The sequence below is a fragment of the Apis dorsata genome, unplaced genomic scaffold, assembly GCF_000469605.1.
Source record: "Apis dorsata unplaced genomic scaffold, Apis dorsata 1.3 scaffold_400, whole genome shotgun sequence".
NCBI lineage: Eukaryota > Metazoa > Arthropoda > Insecta > Hymenoptera > Apidae > Apis > Apis dorsata.
This window is the reverse complement of record NW_006263658.1, coordinates 274,953-294,488: the sequence shown is the minus strand read 5'-3', so window position 1 is coordinate 294,488 and position 19,536 is coordinate 274,953. Positions and strand designations below refer to the sequence as shown.

Here is a 19,536-nt window from a genome sequence, read left to right as displayed (position 1 = left end):
TTTAATAAATTCATCGACGTGTCTTTTTATCGAATGGATTTTTTCTTAATTAAAAATTTCAATTAACTGCATCGTGCGATGCGATGTCACTCATTTTTTCCATTCTTTTTAGATACAGTCATTTTAAGAAAATGTGATTTAAAATAATGAAAAATGTTGGTGAGATTTTAGCGAAATTCGAGTAATTTATTAAGTATGTTGAATTAAATTTAATTAAGTAATTTATATATATTATATAAAATGAAGCATTTTTTCTCTTTTTTTTTTTTTGTTAAACAAATAAAAGGCTTCATTTGTTGGAACGGTTTATTAAATTTTTCAATCAAATTTGAGAAGAAGAAAGTAATTAGAAATGATGATGACAAAAAATGGTATTCAATTATATACAATGAAGAATAACAAAAACAAAATACACGAATGAAGCAAAATATATATATATATATATACATTTTTTACAAGCACTAGGAAAACAATTTCATTATTTTATCTTGAATTTTTCATCTGTCCTATTTTCGTTTCGAAAGGGAAAGAGGGATAATTTAATAACGCGAGCGAGAAAGAAGCAAGAATGGAGTGGAAAGTGACGTTATCAGGCCAATCTTAAAATATTACTCAAATCGGATCATCCATCTGCCCCGGGGGCAGCAACCTTATTTACGGACTTGATAAAACGGAGAAAATAGACGACAGCGTCTGAGCGAGTGAGCAACCACCGTCTTAAAATAGGTTGACCATGTTAAAAATTCCTTGTTTCGTTATGTTCCTTCAAGTATCGAACTTCTCTTTTATTATCACGTTATCTACATCAAGTGTAGTAACGAGGATAACGACGTATGTATCGTATATAAGAATCGTGCTCAATTGTTTCTCAATTTTCCTCGAATTTTTTTTTAATAATGATTCTAACAAGGCATATTCTACGTATTTGTTATGTTCATTCGTGTTCACGATACCATGAAATTCAACTTAATCAACTACGAGAACGAGTCGATAATTGATAACAATATTACGTGTAAAATTGATCAAAGGATGAGTAAGCATATATTTTTATATTTTATTTTTCGATATAGTTCATTTGGCTCTTAAATTTTTGCATTAAATTTATCCGTACATAAAAATAGATATTTTTTTTATTCTTTCAAAAATCGAATATATATATATAAATATTCAATTTCTACATTTGATTAAATCTTTTAATAATTTCTTCGCAGAAAAAATATAAATTTCTTTAATCATAAATATTATGTACAAGTTACTCGAAAATTTTAAAAGTTTCAAAGTTTTCTTATTGAAAGAAACGATTCATTCTTATTATTTATCAATCAAAAGTATTTTATTTACAATAACATTTAAAAGAAATTACTATGGTGAAAAATTGTGTAAATATACCTACTCATCCTTTCATAAATTAAATCCTTTTATAAGTACATCATAGGTAATTATTAATATAATTCGTCTTGGTAAAAAAAAATGAAACGAAATAATATAAAAAATTTAACAGTCTTTCGAATCATCAATTGAACAAGGTGTCCAAAGTATCAAATCGTTCTTTTTTCTCCTATAAATTGGCTCGCAACATAGATATCTCGACAAGTTCGCTATTCAACACTGAAACTGTTTTAAGCTAAAAAGCCAACAGACACTTTTTACCGATAGAACAACGAATTCGAATCACGGTTCAAAACATTGATCGACTCCTTTCTTTAATTGGCGATCGAAAATGTCTTCCGCACTGTCCCACTTTTTAATTGGCAAGCGAAACAATCTTCGTGATCTCTGACCATTAATTAGTTAACACTGGTTACATAACTGTCATTGGCCGTTTATTGCCGATTGGAGATGTCAATTCGTAAAATCTCTAATTGTACACGAATCAAAAATTTGCAACAGTCGTCGATCGAACGATCGTCTTAAATTTAACGAAGATTAGATCCTTTCTCTTCTTTTTCTTCCTCTTCATTTCGAAAGTTCGAGTGTGTCCTTGGCTGAAAACTCAGATGCACGCCTCGATGTGCACGTTCGTCATCTCGCTGGCTCTCAGTTGATTATTCACGTGTAATTCCGAGGACGCGTTACTGTGCACGAGATCCTGCTTCCTATGAGCTTGGCGTAGGTCGCGAACCGGACGTAGGGCAACGCAACAGCTCTTCAACGTCTTTCTGAACGCGACCCGGAAGTCACGATTGAAGTAGGCGTAGATGAGTGGATTTAGCGCGCTGTTGAAGTACCCTACCCAGAATACCACCGCCACCACTGAGTCGCTGCTCTCGCAGCTGTCGCACAGAGACGTGATGATATACCTGTTGAAAGAGAACAGATACAGATCGATGAGAATAAGAAGGTAATTGGACGATAAGATGGATGGAAAAACAAATGTTTTTTGAATAAATGCAATTTTTACGGATAAGAGAGAAGCGTAATTTCATTGCTGCTTCTCTTTGAAATTGTACATATGTGAGGATTAGATTTGGACAAATTTTATTTGAAATTGATATAAAAAGTGTCTATTTGAAATATTATAATTACAAAGTGTATTCTTTGAAATGATATTCGAGAAATATATACGAAATAAAATGAAAATTTTCAAAATAATCTAACGTTAGATATTTGAAATCATTCGATAATATATCAATTTACAATGTTCGCTTCTCGAAAGCAAATTCAATCTCTCTTCCATCCATCCACTCGTTTTTGCGAAACGATTCCGCGTACTCCATTACCTCATTGCCACTTTCTTATATATACAAAACACGATTCATTTTCTCTAGATAGTCCCCATTCTCTACATTTCTCCGAAGAAACACAAACAATTCAAGAGATTCTGGCGAATCCCCGGCAAATTCTCAACAGCACAATTTGCTTGAATAGCAAAACCTTTGAAACCGGCAGCATATCGGTTTAAAATCGATAGCAGCAGCCATCAGAGTGAAATACTAAGTAACTTGGAATCAAAGTACATAGGTGGAACTACTTGGAACTAGTTGGTTCCCTATTAATCTCCATTCATGAAGGTGCACAACATTCGAAGTGGAATAGCATCGACCGTACTTAACCCACAAGTTAACTTGGAAATTGTTTCCATTTACGATTGTTACGATTGGAATAGATTTATTGGCCTTTTCCGCTATCGATGATCGCCTTTTGATATTCCTGCCGCGAAATCTTCTCCAAATGGCTTTTCTATTTTTCGTTTTATAAATTTCAAAAAGTCGATGAAATATTTTTACTATGTTTTTCTTGTTGAATTGTTGTTGAAAATACGATAAAACGAATAATGATAAAAAAATATAAACAGAATTTTTCCAATCTTCTATCTAATAAGTGGAATATATCAATTATATTAATATACTTGTAATGTATAGATCATTTATAGTTAGATAATTGATGTAAATTAATAAGCAAGTAGTGGACAACTTTAACGGTCGGAGTAAAATAAATAGGTTAGTTAATTAGATTAAAACATCTGTAATCGGACAAGTAAATAAAATTTTCGTAATTTATACAAATAAAACGTTATTTATCGTTAGAAGTATCGGAATATCGAACAGAATAGATCGATTATGAATAAACATTGATTATACAAAAGTCACTTATAGTTCGATTCTAAATATAAGTATAAATCGATAATAATTAGGTAGTAGAATAATAGAGATCGATTGTGGTCAAACAAGTGGAATAGGTCAATTGTTATCAGCTACAAATCTTACAATAATCAATATAGTATTTCAAATGTTAAAGAGAATGATAAAGAGACATATATGTGTACGTTATATTAAAACGAAGCAAAAATAGAATTATTTATATATTAAATACATATTTAATTATTCGATGCTATTGATTTTAGAATTATTAGTAGTCAATAGAATAGTGTTTAAATGAAAAGTACGCGAAGGAATGATTTATAACTTTATTATGAGGTTGTCGGTGGAAATGCAATTAACGAATTGAATAACTGCTAATTACTCCAGAAAGGGAATTTAATGAGAAATAAAATAGTTGCGTTATTTACATAATATTATCTGTAAAAGAATGAAAAGAACTTTTCAAATAGTTTAATATTTAAATATAAATTTTCTGTTAATATAATATACAGTAACCAGTATAATTATTTATTTAATGTAATTAGTTAGTTTGTAATAACAAACACTAATTACGAGATAATTATCTAAATTACATAATAGATACTAAATCAAAAGCCCATGATAGATTATAACAAGATTCATAATAAACATCATCAACAATTATTATTATAAAAAATTCACGATAGATATTAATTAAAAAAACTAATATCTTTCGTCTTCATCGTGAATTCTTTTGCAAGTATAAAAAAAGGGAGAAAAAATCAAAATGTGGTGAAATATACAATAGTTTTTTCATTTTTACAAATCAGCAACTCAGAAAAAAAAATCAAAACAATCCTTTGCAGATTACAATTGTTTCATTTGTCTTTGTGATTTTATTGTTTCGATTTTCTTTCAAAGTCGAGAGACAGGGAGTGAATTGTAATCAGTGTCGAGTGAATTGTAGTCATGTAAACTTGAGATCTTTTGTTTGTTAAAGTTTTCCTCTTCAATTGACGCTAGTCTCTTTTTTCCTTTTTTTTTATTTTTCTTTATTTTTTTTCTTTTTTTTTTTTCTTTTTTTTTTTTCTTTTTTTTTTTTCTTTTTTTTTTTTTTTTTTTTTTTTTTTACGTGTCATACGAGTATATCTGCAGAAACATGGTAGGAAGTTTAATTAACTCACAAAGTTAAAATTTATGAATACGCAGACTAGGTTTCATCCATAATTGAGTCACACGTAGCCAATGATGTAAATTTATATCGATACTATTTTTTTCCTTCTTTTCTTTCTTAATTTCTTGAAGCGACGAAAACTTTTTTCATGTTTATTCCCTTTTGTATTTTTAATGAAAATTCGTATGAATTTAATACTTTTTTTTCATTAATTTTGAAATCATTATTTTTCATTTGTTTACTAACATCATAAATGATAATAAAAATTATGTTTTGAGATATTTGTTATTTAAAAAATACTTGTAAAACGCATTAATTAATCCGTGATATAGAAAATGAAATGAAAGAATGAGTAAATGGTAACAGTTGTGTTGACGAGTGCATAATACATGATATTCCTCTTTTAAATATTACGTCATAGGTTATGTCATAATGAAAGAGAAAAAGCTAATAAAAATAGTGTAGCAGAGAAAGTTTCCAGACGATTGAAACGTTAACATGCAATAAACGACCATAAATACAAGTTGGATAGGAAGAAAGGTCTTGAAATAAGAATTGACCTTCGTATCTAATATTAACTCGAATTATAGTTAAGATGATCCATACGAATAATGATCGATGATCGATATATACAATGAGTGCAAAGATAATAAAATATGCATGATTACTTGGTCTCGAAAAGGAAATGGAATTTTAAACTATTTTTTAATAGTTGAAAAACTTTCTAACTATATATGTATTATATATAATATATATATGTACACGAATCTTCTTTCTTTCACTCGTCAACCTAATTGAATTTTAAAAGTTTCACTTATAAAATCGAAAACTTTCCAAGTTTAAAATTTGCAATTAAAGATTTTATGTCTTCTTAAAGAAAGAGGATAAGAAAAATTCTGATGCTCTCGTACTTTCGATATAACTTCTGTTTCTCTCGAACGAAAAGTTTTCAATTTTGTGATCGATACCAGTCGTTTCAATAAAAGTGAGATTCTTCCAGGTAAATTTCAATGCGTATTCACGAAAAGGATGGCTTTTATGCCTCTCGTTTTCTTTCGGTCAGTGAAGAAAAAAAGGTTTGCTCATTAAACGAGCTTCTTCTTCTTCGTGACACCCAATGAGGTTCCACGAGAGTGCTTTCAAGAACTTTTTCAATCCCTCGAAATCGTCGAGTTTTCATCCCCCTTTCTATCGATTCTTTCGCGAACAGTCTGCTTTTCGACTAACAATCCGTATTTCCAATCACCTCTGTTCGATATTTTTCATGAAATTATAATGTTATCGTTGAATAATTTTTTTTTTATTAATATTCTAGGTGTCTATTAAGAGCTGTTTAATAATTGCTTGAAATAACAGCTACATTTTTTTTTTAGGTAGAATATAATTTAAAAGGAAAATTTAGTGGTTGTAAAAACTATAATCTTCAAAATTTCTTTAGATGAAAGATGATTTATGTTTGATAGGATATGAGATGAATCAATGAATGAAAAATAAAATAAAAAATAATTGATAATGATAGTTGAAAATAAAATTTATTTATCTATTCTCGATTTTTTTATGTCATTATCTTTGAAAATCTCGATAGATTTCCTGGAGAGAGAAATCAACAGGATAATAAAGTATCCAGCTCTGTTGCCTGGGCTTTTCTAAAACTATCGAGACTATAAATCTAGGTATTCAAGCATTTCATGGGTAGTGAAATATGATCTAAGAGAGAAAATGGCAAGATTCACCAGATGAATCCCTTTAGAAATATTATCCTTTTTACGAATAGCTAAAAAATTATCTCCTTTAAAAAATAGATCATAAAACAATCTCTTCTATTAAGTTTCTATCAAGTTATTATTCCGTTACCTCGTAATAAATATTTTATTTATTGAAAAAATAGAATAGAATTGTTACTGAGTGAAAAATATAAAATAATTCTAATTTATACTTTATTATTAATATTAAAGATCGCTGTAATCTTATTGATATTGATAGAATATATTAGATATTCGATTTAAATAACAATTTAAAAAATTAAATTCCTTTTTTAAAAAGTTTAGTCAAGATTCGGATGATTAAAAAAATATAATTAAATTTCCTTCAGAAAAGAAATATCGATCTTCATCGTCCTTTATACTTTCACTCAAAAAATAATTGAAACTATATACTTTCAAAACCATTTAATTCTCGTCTGAATTTTTTTTTCAGAATCCTCGATTTCCAAGATATTCAAATAAATAATTTAATAGTTTAAACAATCAACATCCCTATCTTTTAAAAAACATAAATCACTAAAGTTCAACTTAATAGTAATCAAATATTTGAAAAATTCTTCTCAAATAAATCGGGAAATTGTTGGTCTTTGAGTCGAGATATCGAGATATCAAAATACACAGGTTCTCAGCAACCATAGAACGTTAAAGATCAAAAAAAGAAGATGGCGAAATGAGAAAAATCCGGTGAAAACATCAAACTTTCCACAGTTGAGAAATTCGCGTGGCTCGTTGAATTTGAGAAACAAAAGGCGCGCGGGGCAGAATTATTTGGTGGAGCTGATGGTCGCGAAAAGGAGGTGAGGTAAAAGAAAGAAGAAGAAAGATAAGAGAAGGGTTGAAAGAACTATGGCGTGGAACGGGGTCGACAGAAAAATGCCGCGATTTCCCACTCTCACCCAAGTGTCAGACCGTGTACATTTCGCTTTATTAACTCGTCCGTTCCCTCCCCTTTTTCCTCGCCCTTTTCACCCCCTTTCCATCCCCTCTTTTTTACCTCTGAAAGTGTCGAGGAATCAACACAACCAAGTCGGATGTCTGGAATCTACATTATTTTAAGAGTCGTTCGGGTTGTTCGTTTTTCCTTTGATGATGAAACGAGGGTTAGGTTTAATTTCTGCTCGATAAACTTCAATTTGACTTTTTAAAATAATTTTTTTAAAAGAAAAACGGTACGATTTTTAACTTTTGTTCGAAGGTATGATGGTAATTTCAATGAATTTAATTTAAACGAAAATTCATCTAGATAATGTCAATCGATTTGAGAGTCGAGGTCGATCAAGTTAAATTTTTGATCAAAAATTATTTAACGTATCTTGAATATCTCTAGATTACTATCTAGAATGAAGAAAAGAAGTATTTGTTAAATAATTCTTAAAGAACAATATTTTTAAGAATTATAAAAAAATAGCACTTGCATTGAAGCAAGATGAAAAATATTTACTATTCCAAAGATAAAAAAGACTTATTTCACATTTTTTTATATTTCTTTAGATTAGAAACGTAATAATCGAAGTAACGAAGAATTTTTTTTGAGAATTAAAGATTCTTCTAATGTTTCATCAAACACGCAATTTCATCAATGTTGCTTATATCTTGAATTTAATTGCAAAACTTTCTCGAGGATTACCGCTTAGCCTTATGTCTCGTATCTTCGAACCATCAAAGCCTTCAATCTTTGATTTAAGTTTGGTAAGCGTTGTATTTAGTATAAATCCTTCGATATTATAATTATTTAATGCATCAAACGATGATAGCGATTATATTTGGATTAATTGGATTTCGTCGAGTGAAAGATTTATTTGATTCATTTGCATGAAATGATAGCAATAATTTGCGAAAATTAGAGTAAAAAGGTTAATTTATGTGATGCATCATTACAACGACACGACATTAGATATCGAACAAATGATGGGATTTTATGAAAAATATACAATTATACAAATTGATTCGAAAATGAAAATAAAAAGAAGATATAATGTTTTTAAATTATATTTTCTTTTCAAATTAAAGTATTCATTCTTATTTCTATATCTTTGTATTATAATTATTTATAACAAAAAAATTTATACTCTTCTTTCTGAAATTAATAAACTGTATTTTTTCAAAAATATTTTTAATTACAAATGTGTATTTATATATACACATTTTTGTAATTCAATTTATATATATAGATTCAATAATTCATTTAAATTTTTTTATATAAAAACTGGGCAAAAATTAATCGATATAAAATAAAGTTTTTCGGTCGATTTCCTTTACAAAATGGAGGAAATTAAATCCGTGAATCCCATTCCATATTTAGGAGTTTTTGCTCGAAGACAGGTTACGAAAAAGCATAGGGACCATCTCGAGACATTTCATTCGTTTCCATGAAACAAGAAGTACTACGGTTCCTTCTTACTCGAAGTAGTAAGAAACTCCGAAACAAACTTTGCACGAGGAAAAACATCTCGCAAGGGTATACAAGTTGGAATCGTGAGTAACATAGCCAAAGGGAAGTAGGGAAGAAACGAACGCGATAACTTCCGCCAATTCGATGAGACAGCTGAAAACATTGGGGAAATGAATGTTTGCAGTGGAAATCACGATTCACGAAATCGTTCCATGGGTCAGGAAATCACGGAGGTTCCCCATTTCCCTTTATCGACAGAATGCGTGAAACTTGCAGGAAACGATTAAAATACCGATGATAGGATAATATCGTCTCTTCGATAATCAGTTTATGGGAAAAATTTAGGAAAAATATTTTTCCAACTATTTCTTTATATTTTATCTCGTAAAATGTAATATCAATTTAGAGATTGGTGGAATGATTTAGAATGATCTAATGGATCGTTGAGCGACAAGAGGTTATGTATAAGTCTGTAATTATTCAAAATTTATAAAAATTTCTTAATAATTCGTTATTGTTATGCAAGTAATAGTAATGCACTACTATACTAATTTATATTACTGATAATATTGGTTCGATGTATAAGACGATCTTGATATCTTACATTGAATTTTTAACAGATTTTTCATAGTATGAAATATTTTTAACAAAAATATAATAAATAATTAAAAGTATACATTATTCTTAAACGAATTCTATTTCCAATTACGTATCAAAATTTTCCAATCTTCGTATAAAATATTTCTTCGTATAAAAATAAAATTATAGGGAAAAAATTGTCTTTATCATAAAAATTAAACTATTAGATGTATATCATCTTGCTTGAACATCCTAGTACGCTCTTACGAGCTATCTCGTAAGTGGTTATCGACAAGATTAACTTGGTTGGATCCGTTGGGAGCCGTTAGAATCTAAGATCCATTACGAATCCGTCGTTCACGTTGCGCGAAATTCGACTTCGATTCGAGATCGATACGCGAAAATATCTGGACAAGATTCTCGACACAAAAAGCTGGTGAAACTATTGGAAATCGTAGAGCGCAATAGCCATTACCCGGTGTGGGTGGAAATTTTCGTTGTTCATGACAAAATCTCGCAAATTCGAAGCACGCAGCACGGTTAATTCCATGCATACAAAATGAACTTTCTACATTAGCCTTCTCGTGCGGCACATCGCGGTTATATTCGAATGGCCGCGTTAATGCGCATGCAATTTTCCGAAACGCTGAATATTTTCGCGCTAAAATGACGGGATGTGTAATATCATTTATCGTCTTTTATTTTTTACATTACACCGCGTATTATTAGATTTTTTTTTCTATTTTCTTTCATTCATGTTATATTAGATTTCTGAACAACCAGATTTTATTAACGATCGAACGAACCTGGAGGAATTATTCGACGAATTTAACATTATCACGATAAATTTTTAAGAAATAAAATAGAAAATTTATTATTTGGAGAAATTTATCTACCGTTGAAGAGAATTATTATTTTAACAGATTTTTCTTTTTAATATGACGTATTATATTATTTTATTAATTTTTTCTTAAATAGATCGAATAAAGTTTTATTGAAAGGATTAAGGATTAATTTTTAACAAAGTTAAAAATCGTAAGTTAATATTTTGATTGACTTGATGATTAGGAGATTGAAAAATTTTAAAAATGAAAAAAACTAAATGAAACGGATATTTTAGTTATAATCCGGATTATCTAAACTCTCTACTATTCAAACACCTTTTTATAAACCTCGTGCTATAAACCAAAGAATATATTTTCTTAGAGGAACGAATAAAGTTCCTTTTTTAACTTTATCGATATTTCTTGTTTACCCAGTCGTTTCATTCGTTAATGTTACATATTTATTATGAGAAAATAAATAAGTTTTATCAAAAACTTTATAAAAATCCGGAAATACATTTTCGAAACGAGAACACGATGTAAAACCAGAAATAATTAAAGAGATATCGATCCCTTTCGGACCGATTCTCCTTTCCTTCCAATAATTTTCCCTTTAATAGTTTTCCAATCAGAAAACGACTACAATTTGTTCCAGTTACGCGTATCAAGCTACGTGAAACGACACGATAAAAACATATCCTCTGCAGCGCTAGATCGTATCCAATAACCATTAAAATCTGTGTAACAACGAGTCAAATTTTAAACAATCGTTTCATCGAGACATGGAGTTATTCATTTCTATTCAACGTCTCGTTTCAGAAGTGATCTTTTCCTCTTTTTCTCTCTTCGAGAGTCTGGAACGGAAACACGCGTAACAATGGCGTTTTCAAATGAAAATTCGATAAACAAAGGGGATGGCCAGATCTGGTAGTTGGTATGCGCCGCGATGCGCTTCTATCCCAGTGATAACAGGCCAGAATACATTTGTCAGAATCGCTGGGACACATTTCCGCCAATGCAACGATGCTAAATTGTAGCCAGACGTGGACGGTATGCGTGATGCAGGAATTATTCGTAACGTATGCACGACAGTTGACAGGACGCTTCTTGGACCGAGAGAAAACGCGTGATTATTGCCGATATCGAATAATTTAAATCGTAAGAAAATTTTGACGATGATTTATACGATTTATTTTAAACCGTAATCGTTTGTGAAGTTTAGATTTGAATCTTTGCGAGGCGAATAATAACGATATAGTTAAGAAATACATTTAAAAATAATTTTTACAATTTTTCCGGTATTATTGACGAGAGTCGAATTGAATTCTATTAAAAATAAGATTATTTATCCTGTGTTTTGAAAAGTGAGTTAAACTTTTTTTTTTTTCTTCTTTCATCTGGTACGTTTTATTCTGATATCGCATTCGTTGCGAATAAAAAGAAACTCGTCTCGAAAAACTTCGATTCCTAAGATTGAGAAACATCAAAAATGAAGATACGCGTAGAGATGTGAGATATATCGGAAAGCATCTCTGTGACATCCAACCAGCCAATTTTTCATTCACGAATACTAGACGTAAAACGTCAAAGGAAGTGGATATTTATAATATTGGAAACTGTTCAACATCGTGAATAGAAGATCACAAGTAGAACATTCTCTTTTCCATATCTTGATAGATCTTGGGAAGAAATCTTGCAACTGATCCAACGAAAATTTGGTCATGAGATGTTTCGGAAGTCAATCGATAAAGATTAATTGCTGATTCCTGACACGCAATTTCAAGCAATTTCTTTCTTGGGAAAATTTTTCATTTTTCATCGATGGATTATTAATTATTAAAAACATTGGTCTGAAATCATCGCAAGGCGCATCGAGTCGTCGCATATATAACGATAGCATTGGGTACGTGCCATCGGTGAATCACCGGACTCGAACAAAATTAAAATAATATATGTCGAAATGAACGCGTGCTCAATAATTGTTGGACAAAAGTTGTATTAAATTCTTTCTTATTTCATAAATAGTAAATAAATTATTATAGTTTTGATTATTTTGACTTGTTTGTTCAAAGTTGGCGACTCGCCAACAACACATACCCAACGCTACTCGTACTATGTAATTGCATATTTTTTGTTAATAACTCGTTAACAAAATCGAAATTTTCGTGAAAGGAGAAATTGTTTCGAAATTATATCGGAAAATCGCCACTGAACAATCTTTTCCATTGATTTCTGATACAATCTATTATAATTACATTTCATTAAAATTTTCTTTTTACAATCTGGAGACTTTATAAAATATTTTATAAAATTTTATTATATGTTATATTTTATTTCTTAATCAAGGATAATCTCACATCAATGTGAGTAATAAATCACGGTTAATTATGCGAAGAAGAGACGAAGCACAATTTCCAAATGTAATTACAACGTGACGAAGAAATTGGACAAGTATATCCTGTGCAAATGACTCGAGATCGCGGAGCTTGTACATCGGCTTCTTTCACCCTCGAGACGTTATCGATCGGGCCCTGGCATCCCCTATCCAACCCCTCCGCTCGGCGGTCACGTTACTAAGCCCTTAGGAATTTTGGGATGCACCGCAATATCGAAAGCACTCGAGCACATCGAGGGCTGGCCCATCGAAATTCCAGTGAACCAGTAGAACCTACTTTTTACCCTCGACTATTTTTAAAAGTGGCCTTTAGGGCGTTCGAGTGGAAATTTTAGGGATGGGTGGAGAAGAACGTGGTCTTCGAGAATAGATATTTAGAAGGAAAGGATGTGGACGATCGTGTGGAGTTCTGATGATTGCTTTCTTTTTTTTCACGAGGAATTGGTTGGCGGAAATTTAATCGTCGTGAATCGTTGGCGATGAATATCAATTATCTCTGATTCGAAAGAGGAGTAATAATACGGCTGAGAAGGAAAGGTAGGAAATGGAAGATAAGATTTAGGAGAAATTTTGAAAATTCTGGAAACGTGAAGAAAAGTTAGTATTAGTACAAGTTTTTATCGAGGTAAATCAATTTTGATTGATTAAAATATTTTCTTTGATAATCTTTGAAAATTTTAAATAAAAATGTTAAATATATAGCATATATATGGTATGGACAAAATAATTCGACATTAGTTGAAATTAGTTTCGATCTTATTCAATCCATTCTCCGAACACAGTATTGTCCAACCATTATTTGCTCTGATCTCTAGAAAACTTTTTTAATAGTAAGAAATCGTATACAGGTTTGTGAAAGCTATTTGAAGAACTTTATTGTCGTAAAAGTTATAAATAGCGAAAAGTAATCAAAAAACGGATAATGCGAGTATCATTTTGATAAAATGCACGTTTTGTAAAAATTATCTTTGAATTTTTTCTTCCAAATATAATAATTATATCCATATTTAATTTTTCTCGAAGATTTCGTTACAAATTTTCCAAACTCGTTACTGTAATAATTATATTAATTCGATATTATAACGTATCATTGATACATTTTTATTTAATTGCAGCAGCAATAATATTAAATTATTTATCTCGCGTAGAATTTCATTTCATCTGAAAAACTTCTTGTCGCATATTTCCAATATTTCATTTATATTAAGCAAAAATTAATTTTGTACGATTGATATTACTTTAATAATATTCATTTACGAGAATCGCATTATCGTGAAATTAAATAAATTCAAACTGAATTTTACACGTTAAACGTTTCATATTCTATCGTATTCGCGGTTTATGAATAAAATTCTATAAACGAATGAGATCATCAAAGTTCATTAACGTTTAAAAAATATTTCGTTGAAAGACGGCGGTGGTGATACATGCTCGTTTTTAACGATTTAACGAGCCGTTTATTTCCATATTGTGAAACAACTTCTCGTATATTTGTTGGAACGATTTCAATTAAATAAAATGTCCAATATTAATCTAAACGATGCGAAAAGAACATTTTTCTATTTATTGCGAAAATATTCAATAATCATTACCGCGATAAATTGCGGCATTTTAATTAATAATCGTATATCAATCAATACGTACCTATTTGATCCAATTTTATCTTTGATATTTTTTTTAACGCTGGAATTACCGACTCGATTTTCCTCGTTATAAATTTCTCTTCCTTTTTCTTTTTCTTTTCCATGGAAAGAAATTCGAAAGAAGGGAGAAAAGTAAACGGGGGAATATCAGTGGTTGTAATCGCGATTGCATTAATTTGATGGAACTAGTTTCGAACCGATTTTAGGCCACGTGAAACGCTCCCTTCCAACATTTTAATATATTCAAATGAGTTTTCCTAATTACCACGAAGTCGATTTAACTTGGATTGTGTTCCTTAGATCTCGTTAAAACGAGAACTTAACTAGATCAAAAATAATAAGAAAAACGCGAGTAGAGAATCGATTTTTTTCAGTATTTAAGAAGTATTTAAAAAAAATTGCAATTTTTAACTTGCATCTTTCTTATTATTGGAGAAATAATTAGTTTATAAAATTTTTAAAAATACTTTATATTTAAATGATACTTTAGAATATTTCAATGATATTTCATAGCTTTAAATATACAAATCTAAAAGATGTAAAAAATATAAATAGGGAGTTTATTTAAAATTCTTTTTTGAAAAAAAATTCTAATTTTACTAACCAGAGAAACAAAAGAAATACGTCGAAACAGATATTTTTTCAATAAAATACGAACAATCGTGAATTTATAACTTCTTAAAATTGATATCATAAAGTAATCAACAAATACAAAAAGGTGAAAGGATGATGATTAAATTTCAGTAAAAGCTCGAACGTGCAATTTTGATTCGATTTTATTAATTGTACCCTATACTTCAACAAATGATATCTAATTCAACGATATAATATTTTTTACATATGAAATTTAATATTATCAATTTTTCAAATAATTTCATAATTTTTTTTTTAACATTATATTTTATCAAATCCATATCAAATCTATGTATTTACCACAATAGATATATAACACACAGTGGAACGTATTTTAAAGAAAAATCGAAAAAAAATTTACAATGGGTGAAAAATTAAAAACATTTCAAAGAAATAAAAATTGGAAAATTTACCATAGGAAAAAAGGTAGCCAACATGCTAGAAACGCTGACATAATAATTCCTAACGTTCTCGCAGCTTTTCGTTCTCTTCTCATTTTGCTGCTGCTCGTGATCTGTGGCTCCTCTGGTTGCGGATCCGGCGATTGATCCACCGTCGGAAGTGTGGCCAAACCGGCGGAAATGCCATTGATTTGCAGATGCTTGTTCAAAAGAGCGGCTGCTACTTTACTCCTGAAACAAAACGTCCCCTGTTTTACGTCTTTGATTCGTTGAAAAGTATCGAAAATAAATTAAAAGGATATTTTATATTGCGTTTTTTGCTTTTGGGTGTAATTAAATTTACGTAAAATATGTTTTAAACACGTTTATCGTATCTTGATTCATCTCGAGGAAAAGTATTGTTTCTCATTGAGATAATTATATAATTTGCCAAGATTTTGATAAAAATAATTCAGCGATCGCGAAATGATACCATATCGCTCGATTATTGATAATAATTATAATATAAATTAAGATAATTAATTAATTATTATATAAATTAAGAGAGAAAAATATAGAAAAAAGTATTTCATATGTTGAAAAATCTATTAAGATAAAAAAATAAAATATCCTCAGAATTGCTAAACGTTCCAATGTCTTTTTAAGGTATCATTAAACCGAGCAACATTTGCTAGGCTATTTTCCAAATAATGCATACGTATCTGGAGTTCTCGAGAAGAATAGAGAACTATTATAGAAGATGCAAAGCGCGTCTGACCATAGACGGTCCATTGTCACTGAAACGCTTTGTTCGCTCACCCCATCGTTCTTTTTCTCATCGCCATCGTTTGTCGATCGCATCATCGATCGCATCATCGTCTACTTCCTCCTTTAATTTCATAACGCAGCATTTAAAATTATTATATATAAAATGTTCGACGAAAATTGAATACGTAATAGCTTTGTTTTAATTTCAAAATTTGAAAACAAAATCTTCGATTTAACTAGTAAATTGAATGAAAATTTCCATTTTAAATTGAATTATATTTAACCAAAAGATTATGTCCTCGATGTTAAACGGTATTAGGTTAAATCCTCTTTCATCCTGCTAAAAGTGCTTGGGTTTAATTTCACACTAAGCGCATATTAATAATTTTCCAAATATTTTTCCATCTAAATTAATTCCTCTTATATTTGTATATTTATAAACAAAGAACGAAAATAAATTATCTTTGCGAAATACGAATGAAAAAGAAACTTTCAAAAGAAGAGTTTAGAGAATTATTGAAATAATTATTAGTAGAATATATATGTATAAATTATTGGAAATCTACATTAGTTCACACTATTAATTATTTCTTAAATGATTATGATTATTTGAAGTGGACAACAACTATCAATGATCAAACAGTTATTATTTAATAATATAAATAGTCTAACTTTATATAGTGATTTAAACCATTGATCAATCATTGACTATTGATTGCTTACTGTTCATCGTTTGATCGTTTGACTACTGATTGATTAATAAGTGTATATTAACTGACTATTGGTTGACTATTGGTTGAATATTGACAGATTATTAACTGACTGGTAAATGACGATTGACAGATGGCTGATTGATTATCTATCGATCGATCACTTATCAACTATTGACGGATCATTGATTTTCTGATGATTGGCCATACATTGGTTGGTTATTAATTGAATACAACTGTGTGTATGTCACTTTCTCTTAAAAATAAAATATCTAAAAATTTTCATATTTAAATGAAAAATAAATAATTTTATAATTCCATTCAAATTTTATTAACAATTCCATTTAAATTTTTTAGAAAACGAATATTCGATGAACAAACGAATGTATTTTCCTACAAATCCCCGAGAAACGGATCAAATCAGTTGGACACGATTAAACAGTCTTTGTACAATAAAAGTTGACCTATCTGGTCGGATCCCTCCAGTCCACGTTCCTTTGAAGTGGAATTGAAAAGCGTAGACGTTGGGAAGAGATCGGCCGCAGATTTAATTTTTCCTTTGACTAGCAAAGAAGTGACTATGCCTTGGAAACGGATCTCATTTCGCTTTCCGAATAAATCCTGGAACGTGCAGTGGCCAAAGGCACGTGCAAATCGCAACTGAAATCGATAAAGAGCTTTTTCTGTCTGCAGATTTTCTTCGAGACAATGGCGAATCCCATTTTCACGCTTGTAACGATCGTTCAAAAATTTTTTAATACGTTGTTGGATAAAACCAATCTATTATTATTGCTTCTAATTGAAAGATTTAAAATATATCAAGTTGTTCGGCAAGATAAATATGCGATCATCGCCGATATTCCATTCAATTCTCCTCAAATAAAATACCATGGTATCTTCTCTCATTTCGAATCGATCGAATATCTTATAAATTACCAATTAAAATATTTTCCATTAGCAGTTCTTCAATTTCACTTCTATTTTCCAATTTTCCATCGAAACGAATCCTCTAGTATCTTCGAAACCATCTCGAATAACGCTCGATTCACTGATCGATCGGAGAGTAAACCGATCCAAGAGATAAAATAAGAGTCGGTACGCGTTGTAAACCAATCCAACCTTGAAACTTCGTAACAACGAAGAAGAAGATACCATAGATAAGATAGTTTGTGTTATCTGGTAACTCGTTGAAAAGATGTCAATCGATGGATCAGAAATTGCTGGTTAATTCGATACCGGCTATCTAGTTTCTTACTTTTTCCCCCAAAATCTTGATGAAATGCCTCTTCGATACAAGACCGAGAGAAATAAAGAGATGATTCGGATGAAAATCGAAAGTTTGCCGAAGTTGAGAGCAATTTTCCAATACAATGACAGATATTGTTACAACATCTCGTGCTCTTTGCTCCAGTGTTTCTTTTTCTTCGATAAGGATGATATAAAAAGTTTCGTCCGCTTCTTTTTCATTTTGTCTTTCACGGAAGAAAATTAAAAGTCGATTAGCTGAAAAAAAGGTAATATGCAGGATACTTTCTGTCTGATTTTTTTTTTATATATAGAGTATGGAAAAATAATTTTTCTCATCGTTTATATTTTTTAGAAAATTTTTCTCCGTGGAAAAAAAAAGAGAGAATTAAAATTTTTTTCGACTAGAAATTACAGCTAAGAAATTAAAGGAAAAAATGGAATATAATTTAAGGGAATATAATTTAATATATTTTTGTTTTTTACGTTATTATTTCAATCTGTTGATCGGTTATGAATTTAAATCATGTTCTGCTATTTATTAAACTTTTTGGAACCAAGGAAGAATAACAAATAAAAATGGAAAATAAATTAATAAAAATATGAAAAAATTTATAGACATAAAAGATAGATATTATTTTTATTGGTAAAATTTCTTTCAATAAATTCGATTTTGCAATTATAAGGTAAAAATATCACTTAAAAGATAAATATTTGTATTTTTATTAATTTAGCGTGATAATAGTTTCTTACTTAATTATATTATCCTATATTTTTCTTTTAGTTAAAGGTTGCTTCGTTGCGACAATTAATCGAGTTTCCGCGTTTAAAATGAAGTTTTTTTCAACGATTGAGTTTCGAAAAATTACATTCTCTTCCATTTTCTTCGATCGTTCATTGAAATAGTAAATTTATCATTGTTTTATTCCATTATTTCTGTGAATATACGATTGAATTCGTTGAAAATTTACCTTAAATTAATTTCTAAAATTTTGTAATACTTTACGAATATTCTTTGTAAAAATATTTTTTCAAATTGTTTTTTCGAATTTACGTAAAAAAATCTATAGGTTTTTAATCGAATATTTTTTTCAGGGGCTGTATTCGCAACTCATCCCTTTTCCACTACATAAAATTCCTGATCTGCTTCTAATCCCTTCCAACATTTAAGGTTAAGCTCTGCTATAAAACCTTTCTGACAAATCACAATAAAAGCTTTCTTCGCTCCTTATTTTTTTTTTTTTTTTTTTTATGAGATATCTGTTTCACATTATGACAACAAGCTAAAAAATAATAAATATCAGATAAACGAAGTAATGTTCGTTCGATGGAAATAATTTTCAAATAAACCTTGAGGATGTAATTCCATTTTCCTCGAGAAATAGAAAATTTATTGAAAAAATAAAAAAGAAGAACATAGATGGATTTACAAATACATAAAAAAAAAAAAGTCCTTCGAAAGCTGTCATC

The 19,536-nt window shown here is 29.8% G+C and overlaps 1 protein-coding gene across 1 annotated transcript in view; it reads right to left on the bottom strand.

Moving 5' to 3' along the window:
- Positions 1-1,831: 1,831 nt before the first annotated feature.
- LOC102675416 (octopamine receptor beta-1R-like) overlaps positions 1,832-19,536 on the bottom strand; it is a 58,613-nt gene continuing 40,908 nt past the window's right edge. Inside the window, exons 4-5 of the mRNA XM_006619291.2 lie at positions 15,377-15,595; positions 1,832-2,300 (exon numbers count right to left, since the gene is read on the bottom strand). Of these exons, the coding sequence (XP_006619354.2) occupies positions 1,994-2,300; positions 15,377-15,595 (526 nt within the window). The 3' untranslated portion in view covers positions 1,832-1,993. The remainder of the gene's footprint in view (positions 2,301-15,376; positions 15,596-19,536) is intronic.